The sequence below is a fragment of the Cricetulus griseus genome, chromosome 4 (genome assembly GCF_003668045.3).
Source record: "Cricetulus griseus strain 17A/GY chromosome 4, alternate assembly CriGri-PICRH-1.0, whole genome shotgun sequence".
Lineage (NCBI taxonomy): Eukaryota > Metazoa > Chordata > Mammalia > Rodentia > Cricetidae > Cricetulus > Cricetulus griseus.
This window is the reverse complement of record NC_048597.1, coordinates 181739066-181755103: the sequence shown is the minus strand read 5'-3', so window position 1 is coordinate 181755103 and position 16038 is coordinate 181739066. Positions and strand designations below refer to the sequence as shown.

Below are 16038 nucleotides of genomic sequence, written 5' to 3'. Positions count from 1 at the left end.
TATTATTACAGAATGAACTTACAGGGCTAAGATGTTTATTTTTAATACCATTGGCATTTAACCTTTAACCTCTTATTTGCTCGGTAAATGTCAAGTCCAAGCAAAGTGTGAAATAAAAATATCAGAGTCTGGGGATGTGGTTGGGAGATACTGCGCTCATCTTGTATATGGTGGAAGGATCCTCAGCACTGCAAAAATAATAAACTGAAACTAAAATCAGCCAGGTAGTGGTGGCCACACCTTTAATCCCAGCACTCAGGAGGCAGGGGCAGGCGGAACTCTGTGAGTTTGAGGCCAGCTTGGGCTACAAAGTAAATTCCAGGAAAGGGACAGCCAGAGCTACATAGTAAGACCCTGTCTAGAAAAAAAACAAAAACAAAACAAAGGAAAGAAAAGAAAATACTATTCAGAAAAATTTAATCACATAATGGTAAAAATATAAGTTGTTGTATCTTTGTTAAATATGGATACACACACACACACACACACACACACACACATATATATATGTGCAAATAATGGGTCTGGAGAGATGGCTCAGCAGTTAAAAGCATTGGTTGTTCTTATAGAGGACGCAGGTTCGAATCTCATCATCCACATAGTACAGATCACAACCATCTGTAACTCCAGTTCCAAAGCCTCTGATGTTCTCTGCTTGCCTCCTGAGGCATCAAGCATGTACATGGTCATGTACATGGCACACAGACATACAGCAGGCAAAACACCTTTTAATATATATTAAATATTGTATATATTTGTATCTTATGTAATAACAAATTAATATACAATACATATAAATTCCTCAAATTCAAATCTGGCAAAGCATGACTGAATGTACCTACATATCCCACTGTGAGGTCCAGAGTATATTACAATTGTCTAGAGATTTCAAAATATTTCTGCATGTTATAGCCAAGTGTGGCACATGCCTATACTAACTATAGTGGTTATAGTGGTTTGTCAGTGGGTCATGACCCCTCTGACAAACATCTATCTCCAAAAATATTTACATTATGATCCATAAGAATAGCAAAATTGCAGTTATGAAGTAGCAATGAAAATAATTTTATGGTTGGGGGTCACCACAACATGAGGAACTGTATTAAAGGGTCACAGCATTAGGACAATTGTGAACCTCGGCCATGCCAGCTGCTGGGAAGCTAAGGCAGGAATACGGTAGCTGGAGACCAGCCTGAGCTACACAGTAAGACTGTGTGTGTGTGTGTGTGTGTGTGTGTGTGTGTGTGTGTGTGTGTGTGTGTGTGTGTGTGTTGAAGCAGTGAAGCAAGCAGTGGAACCCTTGTCCTTTCCCACCAGTAGATGGGAATCACTGCTTGGTCTGTAGTCTCATGTGACTTCATGACACACCAGGAGCAGAGGAATCTGTCAGAAATCCACCTCAAGTCCCTGTGCTTTGAAAAGGGCAAGGAGTAAGAGGTGTTGTGCACCCTTGGGGCATTCTACCGAAAGAGAGGGTGAAGAGCAACCAGAGGAGCTGAAAGTGCGTGCAGCCTTGCCACTCACAAGCCATCTCCACTCATGCTCTGACAGCTCCGACTAGCAGCTGCACAGGGGTTTTCCCTGTTTAAGCCACCAGATTCCTCAGGTACAAAAAACCCAGGCCACCGCCCTCTCTATCGAGGCCCCAGGAGAAGGTGTGGATACACAACACTGACATCATTGTTGGGTGTGCAGCTGCCGTTCAGACCTTCTGGCTAGCAAATAGATGGAGGAAGTGTTGTGGTTCACAGGACACCACACCGAGCTTGCAGCAGCTGCAAGCAGATGACCCACAGATAAGCACGACTGGCCTTTCAGTGACATCAGGGTACTTAAAAATGAGCAGTGCCAGCAGGAGATCTAGATCGCCACTTGTCTACAACAAGATAGCCTGGTAATATGGCCAGTGTAACCATGGGACATGTGTTCCTTGTTTATTCTCCAACGACAGATTGTGTCTTGGCCTTCAGAGTCACGGGAGCTCTTACCAGTGGAGTCCTCAGCACAGATAGAGGTAGGATGGACTTCACCTTCCCATGCCTCACCTATCCATCTAATGCCCAACTAAACTTCTCTTCCAAGAGAGGAAACCCTAGGCTGGCCCACCGCACTCACCCCAAGGTAGAAGCATTCAGAACCAGCTTTTCTTTTCTTTCTTTCTTTCTTTTTTTTAAAATATAAATAAATAACTAAAATGATTAACTAAAAAAAATAATCAGAGCTGTGTTTGTGTGTGCTATACCTGCTAGTGAGTCAGGAATAATAAGCAGTAGAGAAAGGGAATATAGTTAGACACTTGCAAAGACAATGGCCAAGAGAGATTCGCTCAAGCATCTCTGCATATTCTCTTCACAGAAACCCTGTAAATCACACTTTCTGGGATAAAACAGAAAGCAGCCTCACATACAGAGGTTTTAGTCTATCACCCAGTTAGACCACGGCCACCAACAGAACTATCCTGTCACAGACTATGAAGCCAGAGTCCATGAAGGAAGCCTTAGCCATACACTGCTATGTATTAGAGCCAACAGGTTCTTTGTAGACTCTTCTCACCAAACTCACTCAGATATGATGACGTATGGAGATGGGTTTTGGTTTTTTTTTTTTTCCACCTCTTCAAGCCTCCTAATGAAAAGGGTAATGATAACTGTGGCCTGGTAATACAGTCTGGGTTTCCCCAGATGAGTTAGTGTCCTGTAGTTAATATTCATGAGGGATAAGTGAACTATACATTGTATTCATGAGTCTGAAGTGAATTTTCATCATGAGTCACAACTGAGTAAGTCATAGAGCCTCAGGTATAGATCATCTAATTTGAGACCCTCCCCCACACACAATTAGCAACTTTTCTTATTGTGACAAATTTCCCTGACAAAAGTAACTCTCGGAAAGGTTTGTCTAAGCCGACCTTTGGAGGGCATATAGTCCAATCAAGGTGGAAGAAGCATGGCAGCAGTCACTTTGTACCCACAGGCAGGAAGCAGAGAGAGTCACACACAGCTGGTGCTCAGTTCCCATTTTCCTTTTTATTCCGCCTGGGACCCCAGCCCATGCAACAGTGCCACCATGTAAAGAATGGGTCTTCTAGCTTCTAGTAACCTAAGCTGGAAACTCTCAGACATGCCCTGAGGTCTCATTCTGTGAAGACCCTAAATCCCACCGGCTTGCCAATCAAGAGTAGCCATCACACAAGCACACGGGAGAGTTCACAGTACAGGTGTTCTTCCTGCGGCCTGGCCAAGGGCCTGTGCTTGGTGCTAATTCTTGGCCACACCCACTAAGGGTAATGGCCCATCCCTTCCTGTCCTAAGCGGCTGAGGGATTCAACTAGGCAGGCCCAGACAGATGCAGAACACAGAAGTTCCATTCAGCCTAAGACTTCTTAGGTAAACATTAAGTGTTCTCACTGGGATCCTATCTGAGGTGTGGGTACTCTGTCCCTCAGGCAACTTCACCCAGTTGATAGGCCCACTCACACTTTCAAGTCAAGTAAGAAGCAATTCCTCAGAGTTCTGTCCATGACACATCTATTTCAGGACGGCCAGCTGTTTCAACTTTTCTGGCCAGTGAATTGTGGCCCCGGCATCCATATCTGATACATAGATAGCCTCCTAGTGGCCCACAACATACCCATCTGTGCTGATGGCCAAGAGCCACCCTGTCTACACAGGCATGAAAGGGACACTAAGACACACCTCCTCCACATCCGATTGATCAACCAGCTACACCAACTGTAAGGAGCCAAACTGAGTGTGTTTCCCACATCTCTGAAAAAGGCATCGCAGGCTAATTTTGGGTCTACCCGGCAAGAAAAAGTGAGTTTAACACAGGAAAGTTCATTTCCTCATGGTACTACTTACACAGTTAAATTCAGTAAAATTCTTTTCAGTCCTTGACATAAACACATTGATTTTTTTTTTTTTTTTAGAAATATTGAACCATGGAAAGTAATTACAGCAATTCTTAGGCACAAGGATTATCACACTGCTCAAGTTCAAGTGGTCAGAGGCCCTCGAAACTCCACCCAACCGTAGCTCAGGGTACACTGTGAGCATAGACTGACTTCTGAAACCTCAAAACTGAAGGAGGAAGCATATTTATAAATGAAGTATTCTCTCTGGGGGACAAAGGTGACATAATTTTTGAACTATGTAAAAAGTAAAAGCTTGTGGCCAGGATGCCTTTTAAAGGTTTCGTTTGTTTTAAATCGTCCTTTTGAATTAACAGCGAAGGGGCAGGGGCCGTGTACACACTACATGTGGGCTCTGCCCAGCCTGTGCCTCGGATGCTTGGCGCTGGGATCTGGGATACAGATTTCCCAAGCGAGAGCTATGCTAGGCATCTTTTTTAGTAAGCTTCACCCTCATGGCCAGTAAACAACGACAAAGCCAGGAGGACAAGTTCCTCCACCGAGAAGCAAGTGTGGAAACTTTGAAGACTTTTAGAACTTCAAGTTTAAAAATAAAAGTTTTCTTTTTTTTCTTCTTTTGGTCCTCGTGAACTGGCAATCTCTCCAAAATACAATCTATGCTTTTGTCCTTCTGAAGTAAAACTACACCACAGCAAAGCCCAGGGGATGTGGCTAAGGTTATTGGAACTGAGAGAGGAGAGTGGCTGGGCTGGGGACTCCTCCGGGTAGCGACAAAAATCTCAAAGTTAAAGTTAGAGAGGCAGCCCGTGCCATACACTTCCCCAAATGCGAAGCGTGAAAGAACAAAACCAGGGACGCTCTCGGGGACTTGTGGTGTGTGAAGCAGAGTGGAGGTCCTCTCGAGCTGGGCACCGGGTGGGGCCCGAGGCTGGAGGTGTTTACCCCACACAAGGACCCTACGGGTCTGGGCTCCCGGCCAGTGTGGCTGCCGCTGTGCGCCATCGTCACAGGGTCCCTGCAGTCCCGGCCACTGCCAGGTGCTCCGCCGTACCTGGTGCCCCCGCCTGCCTTTGTGCAGCGCGCGGCCCATCACCAGTGCAGGCGGGACTGCCCGAGTCCTCCCTGATGCCAGGGGGACAGCTGCAGGATCAGCCTGCCAGGGAACTCAGGCTGGTGCCCGCCCAGGGGAGGGGGGCCCGAGGGACACAAGCGTGTCCCCCACCTTCCCTGAAGGAGAAAAGGGTCCCCGGTCCCATGGCTGTGTCGGTGAAAACAGATGTGCTCACGCCCTGGCTTCCGACAGCTGGCAGCCACAGCAACATTGCCACCAAAACTTTGCCGGCGCAGAAAGCCACTTCTGAGTTTTCTTTGCCCGCCTCGGTCGCTCTTCCCGGCCAAGACCCGGTTTACAGCAAACAGCAGGAAATCGGCGTTTCAGAAGTGCACACTCCCGGGTCCACCTTCTCCACCCCCTGCCTGGGCAGCTTGCCCAAGGTAGGTGCCGGCGCTCCGGGGCTTCCTGCCCCATCCCAGGGTCAGGCGTCCTGGGACGCGGCGCAGCCAACTCACCATGGTGACTCCCGCCGCAGTCACGCCTCCGCCGGGTCCGGCTGCCTGGACACTGGGACTGGAACGCGGTCTCCTGGGCGAACTTCAAAAGTTGGTTCCCTTGGCCAAAAAACAAGCTCCAGACACCCAAGCACTCACAGGAGCCAATGGAAACCCAGATGGGACTCCATCCAGGCGGGATCCAAGACGTTAGGTGAGGCAAGACTTAGCAAATCTGGTGCGCACTCGGATCTGACGATCCCCAACTGTCTAGAGATGCACCCGATGCGCTCCGCCGGACTGCCTGTCCAGCTGCCCTGCCTGGACCGTCTTTCTCCTAACACTTAATCCAAACTCTTCTCTGGCTCAGCCTGTGCTCGGGCCGGGCAATCTGTCCATAAATGGAGAATTCAGCACAGACCTGACCAATCAGAGTTTGTTTTCGCAGCGTCACTCCTCGGGGAAGCCGAGATAACCAACAAGCGTGGAACTACAAGTTTCCAAAGGACTCTGGATCAACAGAAAAACGTGTCTGGTGTCGTGTCTCCCTTTACTTAGTTAGCGAGGAGTGTTTCGATTTTTTTTGAATTTTTTTTTTTTTTTTTAAAGAATTGCGTCGAGCCAAGCAATCCCTTTTTTTTTTTTTTTTTTTTTTTTTTTTTTTTTTCCCTTTCTGGATTCTAAGGAAAGTCGAAAGTATTTCCTCCACCCGTCCTTTATACCTGAATTAATTTCCTTGGGAAACAAGAATAGAAAGAGCTCTGTCCTCTGCGGTGTCCGGTTTCAGGAAACCAGGTAGCCTGGAGAGAGAAGGGGACGCAGATTCCTAAACGGGATTAGGGAGCCTGGTGCCTTGTGTAGGGGTGAGCTGAGGAAGTAAACTCTCAGAGCCACCACGGGTCTGCGTTCCCAGTGTCCGAGAAAGAAAAGCCTGTAAATTCCAGGGCACAGAAAATCTTGAGATTTGATCGTCACCCTTCATACGAATCTAGGACCCCAGAGTTGCGATAGTAAAAATCATCTTGGCTAGGAAGGGTTTTGCTGTTTGTTTGTTTTAAAGTAGTGCATACCTACAGAGGACTATGATCAAGCCAGGAAAGGGAGCAAATGCTGATACACCCTGCTAGAGAGAAGGACCTGGGAAAGCCACTTATGTGAAAGGTCAGGGCCAAAGTTCACAAAGCACAATTCCATGTGTGTGACAGTTGTAGGTGGGGAGCACTGCAGAGTAGCAGATCTTGGCTTCTTGTGGGGGGGAGGATGGAGTGTGGAGTGACTGCTCAAGGAACAAAGGAGCTTTGTCTGGGGAAGAGGTGGTCCAAAGATACTCCAGAGGTACTAATGATGGTGGGAAAACTGTGACTATACCCAAAACTATTGGAGTATACATTTTAACGCAAGAATCTTAGGGCATGCGAATTACATCATTACATCAATTCTTAAGATAAAGGGGTGCACACATGCCTCTGAACGTGTGTGGTATTCATAGAATAACTTGTGAGAGCTGATTCTCCCCTTCTCCATGTGGGTCCCAGGGATTGAACTCAGGTGGTCAGGCTCGGCAGCAAGCCAGCAAGTGCCGTTATCCACTGAGCTATCTCACACCAATTTGAAAGATACTCCTGTTGTTTGAAACTTTGTTAACTATTCCCACTGTTAGGGCAGCAAAGTATTGAATTCCTTCCATAGGAGATAATCCAGACGCTAGAGGCACAGCTACCCCAGACTTTGCTGGCTTTATGGTTTGGCCTAAGAACAGGCAATAGTTGGGAGTGGATCACCTGGAGTTGGAGGACCTACCTACTTTGCCAGTGTGAGGACCTGAGTTAGATCCCTAAAACCAATGTAAAAAAAAAAAAAAGAAAAAGAAAAAGAAAAAAAGCAAGGTGTCCTGGGATGCTGGGGAGGCCAAAACGTGTTTGGCTCATTGGCCAGACATCCTAGCCTACTCGATGAGTTCCAGGCCAATGAAAAAGACTATCTCAGAAAAAAATTTTAAAAACAGGCAAGGGGGGGGGGATGCTAAAGGGATGGCTCAGTGGTTAAGATCACTGGCTGATTTTCCAAAGGACCCATGTGGTGGCTCAAAACCATTGTAACACTGGTCCCAGGACATTTGACAACCTCTTCTGACCTTTCTTTTGGAGCACTGTGTGCATGTGACACACATATATCCATGCAGTCAAAACAATCCTACACAGAACAATAAAATAAAGTAATTTAAATCTTAAAAAAAAAAAGAGGGCTGGAGAGATGGCTTGGAGGTTAAGAGCACTGACTGCTCTTCCAAAAGGTCCCGAGTTCAAGTCCCAGCAACCACATGGTGGCTCACAACCATTCTCTATGAGACCCGGTGCCCTCTTCTGGTGTGCAGATATACATGGAAGCAGAATGTTGTATACATAATAAATAAAATAAAATCTTTAAAAAAAAAAAAGAGTAAATGGCTCTGGCTTCTACATGCATATCCACATGCCCACCCCCACATACACATACAAAACAAGAGCAGGGGATAGTGGTTCACACCTGTAGTCCCAAATATTCTGGAAGCTGAGGCAGGAGGATTGCTTCAGCCCAGGAGGTCCAGGTCAGCCTGGGTGGGAGTGAGACCTATTGAGACAAAACCAAACAAATTAATTAGAAGTGAAAATGAAAAGAAGAGGGAGTGACAGAAGGTTTGCACAAGGAATGGCCACACGCTCAGGATGACGTCGACAGGAAACAGCTCAGAGCCTACCAAGACTTGACACACCAGGTATGACCTCTGTGTGCCCAGACCTGCTTCCTTATGTCACAGGGGTGTGCCTCCTTCAAGTTCTATAAGGCATTTTAAGAACTCAGGAACAGAGATTGCCAAAGGGGAAAGCTGAGCTTACAAACAGCACAAGGAACATCAGGTTTTAGGTCCAAAACAATGACACATGTTTAAGATACTATCCTGCCTGTGGGCCGAGTACAGTAGGATGCTGAAAATCAATCCTCTCCCCCCCACTTTCTCTCTCTCAATAAGATCTCTGTATAGCCCAGGCTGTTTTTGAACCCCAAAATTCTCCTGTATTGATACTGGGGCAAAACTTATCAGTAGTCTACTAATTTAGGATATATTAAAAACTGCCACCTGGCCAGGCGTTGGTGGAGCATGCCTTTAATCCCAGCACTCGGGAGGCAGAGGCAGGCAAAGCTCTGTGAGTTCGAGGCCAGCCTGGTCTACAAGAGCTAGTTCCAGGACAACCTCCAAAGCCACAGAGAAACCCTGTCTCAAAACAAAACAAAACAAAACAAAACAAAACAAAACAAACAAAAAACCTGCCTTGAAGCCAGGCAGTGGTGGCACACACCTTTAATACCAGCACTCAAGAGGTAGAGGCAGGTGGATCTCTATGAGTTCAAGGCCAGCCTGGGGTACAAAGTAAGTTCCAGAACAGCCAGGGCCACACAGAGAAACCCTGTCTTGAAAAACTAAATCAGAAATCAAACAAACAAACAAACAAAACCCCTGCCTTGAGACTAATCGTTAATTTTAAAATTATTTGAGAGGGTTTTTTTTCCCCTCACTAAGGGAGACGGTATTTTAAAAGCACTTTTAAAATATTTTAGGGGCTAGGGATGGATATAGCTCAATGAATGGAGAATCTGCCTAGCACACACGGAGCCCTGGGTTCAAGTCCCAGCACATCATAAACTGTGTGAAGTGGTCCATTATTCTAGCATTTGGGTTGTGGAGGCAGAAATTAAAGGAGTTAAAGGTCATCCTCAGCTACACAGTGAATTTAAAGCCAGCCTGGGCTGTTCAAAACTCTTAAGAGGGGGCTGGAGAGATGGCTCAGAGGTTAAGAGCACTGACTGCTCTTCCAGAGGTCCTGAGTTCAATTCCCAGCAACCACATGGTGGCTCACAACCATCCGTTATGAGATCTGGTGCCCTCTTCTGGTGTGCAGATATACATGGAAGCAGAATGTTGTATACATAATAAATAAATAAAATCTTAAAAAAAACCCAAAACTCTTAAGAGGAAAACAAACAAACACAAAGAGAGCTTTATTTATACTAAATATCCTAAGTAGTCAGGACTGGTATGAGAATGTACCCCCAAAGATAACTTTTTCATGATTTTATGAACATAATCCTTTTCTAGATTTTGTTTTGTTTTGTTTTCTTGAGACAAGGTCTCATGAAACCCAGGCTGGCCCCACACTTGCCTATATAACCCAGGATGATCTTGAACTTCTGATCCTCCTACCTTTACCTTCCAAGAGCCAGATTACAGGTGTGCACCAGTACACCTAGTTTATGTGGTGCTAGTGATGGAATTTAGGACCTTGTACATGCTGGCAATCGCTCTCCCAACTTAGCTATCCCTGCAGCCTATAGTATACATAACTGTCTATGTTTGAGCAATAAATCAGATAGCTAGATTTACTGACATATAAACTTGAATTTGAAATTGACTATAAGATCTTAATTTTTCTGAGCTTCAATTCCCTCATTTATAAAACTTCTGATATGAGTGTGAAATTGTCCACAGAGGTGATTCCCTTACTCCTCCCTACATCCCCCATGTTTCAGATTAGTCAGTCAGATGTGGGATTCTGAGTGAGATCAGGCGGCCCAGCCTCTAAATTGCATGTGGAGTCATGGGTACTGTTGCATGAGTGTTTGTGAAACTCCCAGGAGTGCTGATGGTCCAACATTATCAAGGTTTCTCTCTGTCTTCTTCATCATGTTTGTCTGGGCCTTTGTCTCTGTTTGAGTATTCAATCATGTGATCCAGCTGCTAATTTCACCAAGAATCGCCTTGGGACCTCTCCACTTAGAGTGGTGCAGTGTCAGTTGGGGCTACTATGGTCGCAAGCAAGCTTTGATTTACCTGGGGGAGCCCCAGTTTGTTTTTTTTTTTCTCACTTACTTTTGGTTTTTCTGTGGTGAGGGTGGGGGTCTCACTATGCCTGGGACTGGCCTTGACCTCCTGATCTCAGACAACAGACCTGCCTCAGCCTCCCAAGTGATGAAACTACAAGCTTTAGACAAATACATCAATTGTGCCTTATTTTTTACTCAAAAGTCTTAGTTTTAGTTTGAATGAGAGATTCTACAATACTCAGGATTTTTCACCAAATTATTTTTTCTTCTATTTTTATGTTTTAATATAATGAATATCTTTTGAAATTACATTTGTGAGTGTGTGTGTGTGTGTGTGTGTGTGTGTGTATGAGAGAGAGAGAGAGAGAGAGAGAGAGAGAGAGAGAGAGAGAGAGAGATACACAGAGAGAGACACACACACAGAGAATTAAAAGACAGCTTTCAGGAACCTGTTCTCTCCTTCCATCATTTGGGTTGCTGGGATGGACTTCAGGCTGTTCAGCCTGGCAACAAATGCCTTTATCCATTGAACTATCATGTCTGTCTGGCCCCATACTATGTTTTTAAAAATCCTTATCTTTGGGTCTGGAGAGATGGCTCAGCAATTAAGAATGCTTTCTGTTTTTCCAGATGACCAAAGATCATTTCCCAGCACCAGTGTCAGGCCCCTAACAGCTGCCTGTAATTCCATCTCCAGGGGATCCAATGCCCTCTTCTGGCCTCTATGAGCACTGCACACAAATGGCAGACAACACATATGTAACACGTTAACAATTATAATAAGTCTTAAAGATTAAAAAAAAAATCCCTGCCTTTTATTCTAGTTTGTTTTGCATTGCTATAACAAAGCACCATGGCTAAAGCAACTTGGGTAGAAAAAGGGTTATTGCAGCTTGAAGTCTACCAAGAAAGGAAGGCAGGCAGGAACTTGGAAGCATGACCAATGAATGGTTGCTGCTTCCTGGCTTGCTCACCATGGCTTGCTCAGCCTGCTTTCTCATACAACTCAGGACCACTTGGCAAGGGATGGCACCGCCCACAGTGGGCTGGACCCTCCCACATCAATCATTAATCAACAAAGTGCCCTCACAGACTTACCTACCGACCAGTCTATTAGAAACATTTTCTCAAGTGAGGGTCCCTTTCCTCAGATGACCTTAGCTTAGTCAGAGTTGACAAAAACTAACCAACACAACTTTTGTTTCTATTTTGTTTTGTTTTTTCAAGACAGGGTTTCTCTGTATAACAGCCCTGACGGTCCTGGAACTCTCTCTAAAGACCAGACTGGCCTCTAACTCACAGAGATCTGCCTGCCTCTGTCTTCTGAGTGCTGGGGTTAAAGGCGTGTGCCACCACTGACCAGCAATGGCACAACTTTTAAAATGAATAGTTTTTCAGTCTTCCTGACCTGTATCTATTTTTCAGAAACCTCAGAAATATACTGTCAGACTTTCCTTGTTTGGTTCTACAGAACACACCCAGGGTCTTGGCCATGCTAAAGAAGTATTCTACTACTGACAACCCACACACCCAGCCCAGAGAATTTAATCCTTGCTCAAAGCCTTGGCAGCCTGTTTCTTGACAGTAAAACTTATTCCAGACACACGGTGACTGTTCAGGCAAGGCCCCCCCTCCCCAAACACATGATGATGGCACTGTCCAGATGAGAGCCTCAGTTGCAACTTAGCATAATTAACTGTGCTGTAGCTGAGCCTGAATGAAAAGGAAGAAAGCTAGATCCAAAAATAATTTTTATATGAAAATGCATTATATGGATAAATACTGAGTTTAAAACAATTCTCACTAATACATTTGGAGGGGGCGATAAAATAGCCAGCCGGAAAGTAAGATCAGGCAAAGAAAACTAGTTTCCATGGCAATAGCATGAAAGAATACTCCACAGGCATTCACAACAAAGTTTAAAAAAAAAATCAGGGGAAAGCCTGCAACAGAGCTAAGGAGACAGGCTTGTCGCGTCGTGTGACCTGTCCTGTTTAATTCCCCCACCCCATTTCTGTCTTTGCAGGTGTCAGCAGGATCGTACTTAATCTTCCCGACAACTTTGTTAGCTCCATTAGAAGTCAAGAAACCTAAACTAAGCTAGCTTTTAATCCACAAACTGAGTAGGCAGAGGTATATGGATCTCAGCAAGTTCAAGGCCAGCCTGGCCTACATAGTAACACAAGACCAGGGTTACACAGAGAGGCACTGTCTCAAATGAAGACTAAATTGTCCAAGCAAATGCTTTCTCATATCTATAGATCAACCCGACTCTGCAGCTCAGCTCTTATCCTGTGGGCAGAGCTTCTTCAGCTGCAGTGTCCTCAGAGGAAGGCTTCCAGAATGCAGACCTGGAGTGAAAAGAAATCCACTTAGAAAACCCAGACCCCCTCCAAACCTAAGCTCCTTGGGAAAATCACTGCTTCTTATGGAACACAAGGATTCCAGGGCTGGGAATGTAACTCAGTTGATGAAGTTCTCACCTAGTTCAGTCCCCAGCATCATATAAACTGGGCGTGTTGGTATACTCCTGTAATCCCAAAGTCTACGCCCAGAAATGGAGACAGGAAGATTACAAATTCAAGCTCATCCTCAGCTACACAAAGTTCAAGGCCAGCCTGAGCCACAAGAGACCTTTTCTTGAAATATGATAAGGATTACAGGTGTGGACCTTGGGTGCAGCTGAACAGGGACGTGTATGCTAGGAATGGGTGGGGAATGGATCACCAGCACCCCCAGAAAACAAAAGGAAGTCAGAGTTACAAGTGCATAAAACGTTTAACTCAACTCTACACATTGTTTCCCCCTAAATATTTGGATGATGATTTGAAAGTGTGATGTTGGAAAGAATTTCAGTAGGACAATATAATATGTATTAACTACTGAAAGAAATGTATGAAACCGTACACACACACACACACACACACACACACACACACACACACACACAAATAGAAAATAATGTGTATGTGTGCATTTGTGCACATCTGAGTGTGTGCACATGGGTGAGTGTGGGCCTTCACATGCCACAGTGTGTGTGTGTGTGTGTGTGTGTGTGTGTGTGTGTGTGTGTGTGTGTAAATCTGAGAACAACCTGAGTGAGTCAGCTCTTTCCTTCTACCATACGGAGCTTAAGTATCAAACTCAGGTCATCAGGCCTGACCACAAGCTCCTTTAGCTACAGAGTCATTTTGCCATCCTAATTATACTGTTTTCTGATTGAAACCAATATATTTTTTTCCTCCAGATGTTGATTTTGTTTTTCAAGACAGGGTTTCTCTGTGTAACAGCCCTGGCTGTCCTGGAATTCAGTTTGAATATCAGGCTGGCCTCAAATTCACAGAGATCTGCCTACCTCTGCCTCCTGAGTGCTGGGATTAAAGGTGTTCGTCACCACCTCCAGTTCTTTTCTTCCAGTTTTAATTTGATTTTTTTTTTTTTTTTTGAGACAGGGTTTTTCTGTGGCTTTGGAGGCTGTCCTGGAACTTGCTCTTGTAGACCAGGCTGGTCTCAAACTCACAGAGATCCACCTGCCTCTGCCCCCCCCCCCCCAGTAATGGGATTAAAGGCGTGCGCCACCACTGCCCGGCTTTAATTTGATTTTTTTTAATTTATTAATTATGTATACAGTGTTCTACCTGCATGTATGCCTGCAGGCCAGAAGAGGGCACCAAATCTCATTATAGATGGTTGTGAGTCACTATGTGGTTGCTGGGAATTGAACTCAGAACGTCTGGAAGAGCAGCCAGTGCTCTTAGCCATCGCTCCAGCCCTTAATTTGATTTTTAAAAAAATATTTTATTTATTTATTATGTATACAGTCTTCTGCCTGCAAGCCAGCAGAGGGCACCAGATCTCATTCAAGATGGTTGTGAGTTACCATGTGGTTGCTGGGAATTGAACTCAGGACCTCTGGAAGAACAGTCAGTGCTCTTAACCGCTGAGCCATCTCTCCAGCTCCCTTGATTTTTATATATAGAATTTAAACCTGATCTTCCCCCCATATGTTTCTTTATTATTATTACCATCATCACTATTGTTATCATTTTTTCTCATTATTTCTGATGCTGGGGATCAGACAGTACTCCAGATGAAGTCTAGCATTCTGCCACCAACCTACACACCCACCCTACTTCAGTGTTTAGGAGTAGTAAACAATAATCTCACTCCATCTCCTAATACAGAGGTAAGTGTTACAAATGGCCAAGTCTCTTGGATCCACTCTGTGTAGAATATTTATTTATTTACATGTATGAATGCCTGTGGAGGCCAGAAGAGGGAGCTGGATTCCCTGGGGCTAGTTTCACAGGTGGTTGTGAGCCACCTGACATGAGATCTAGGAACTGAACTCAGGTCCTCTGGAGGAGCAGCAGGTGCTTTTAACTGCTGAGCCCCACCCCACCCCACCCCCTATCCAGCCCCTCTGTGTCTATATCTTGTTGTTGTTTTTTCTCCCTCACTGTCAGTTTTTGCTTTAAAAAAAAAACTTTTTAGACTTAATTTTATGAGTGTTTTGCCTGCAAATACGGATGTATATGTTCCATGTGTGTGCCTGTGGCTTGCAGAGGTTGGAAGAGGGCGTCAGAGCCCTTGGAACTGGAGTTACAGATGGTTGTGAGCCACCGTCTGGATGCCGGGAACTGAGTGTAGGTTGTTTAGATGAACAAGTGCTCTTAACCACTAGCCTTCTCTCCAGGCCCCAAGTTTTGCTTTCTTCCTGAATTTTTAAGATTCTTTTTATTTTTGTGTACATATGTAGGGAAGGGGAAAACACATGCCAGTGTGATGGGGACAAAATCTCTTATAGGTTAGAGCCTTCAACCGTGTGGGTGCTGGAGATCCACTGCAAGCACATTTCTCCACTGAAACTTGATAGCTGGATTGACTTAAAGCTGGGTCTCATTGTGTCTCTGGCTGGCTCTGAATTTCTTATCCTCCTGCCTTCAGTGCTGGGGTTCCAGGTAAGGGCCACCATGCTCCATTAGTGGGGTGCTGAGGATCAAACCCAGGGCTTCAAGAATGCCAAATAAACACCCTACCAACGAAGCCACATCCCCAGTCCTGGAACCATTTTAAGAACAAAAATAAAATCATTGAATGAACCTTGTCTTTTTTAAAGCACCAAAAGAAAAACAAAACAAAACAAAAACAACAACAACAAAAAACTTTATTATTTTTTTTTAAAGGAAAACTACTCCTGAAGTAAGCTCAGGGTCACCACCTTCCTAAAAACGCAGAATGTCAGGCGGCCTCTGCTTGAAGACCTCAAGGTCAGCACTGTCCATGCTGCTTTATTGCATGAGCTCCTTGGGGACCATTGAGTGACCTGACTTTGCTTTCTAGCTCCAGACGGCCATCATCATGCAGGTCTCTTTTATTTATTTAAGTGGTAGCTTCCTTTAATCACACACACACACACACACACACACACACACACACACACACACACACACACACGAGTGCACACACGTTTGATTAAAAAAAAAAAAAGACATTGCAGAGGAATGTGCCTGTTTTCTGCCTTTTGGAGCCTCATAGCCTCTCTCTGTGTAAATGGATGCTCTTTCCATCGATTTAAACATCCCTCACTTAGCTCAGAAATATCCCTTCTTCATTAATTTCAGCTTGCAAAAACCACAGGATCCTGTCTGTTATGATCCTGACTCAGGCCTCAGAATGACAGGTCAGCAGGGTTGTCCAAACTCATTGGAAACTACTCTTGTGGCTTCTGGATTGGAGTTCTAAGGAGGAAGTAGGGA

General features: G+C 45.0%; 1 protein-coding gene across 1 annotated transcript in view; it reads right to left on the bottom strand.

Annotated features, from left to right (window-relative positions):
* The window catches only part of Myo1e (myosin IE), a 197393-nt gene extending 191588 nt beyond the window's left edge, over positions 1 to 5805 (bottom strand). The window contains exon 1 of the mRNA XM_027411241.2: positions 5441 to 5805. Coding sequence (XP_027267042.1) covers positions 5441 to 5443 — 3 coding nt within the window. The 5' untranslated portion in view covers positions 5444 to 5805. The remainder of the gene's footprint in view (positions 1 to 5440) is intronic.
* Positions 5806 to 16038: the final 10233 nt, after the last annotated feature.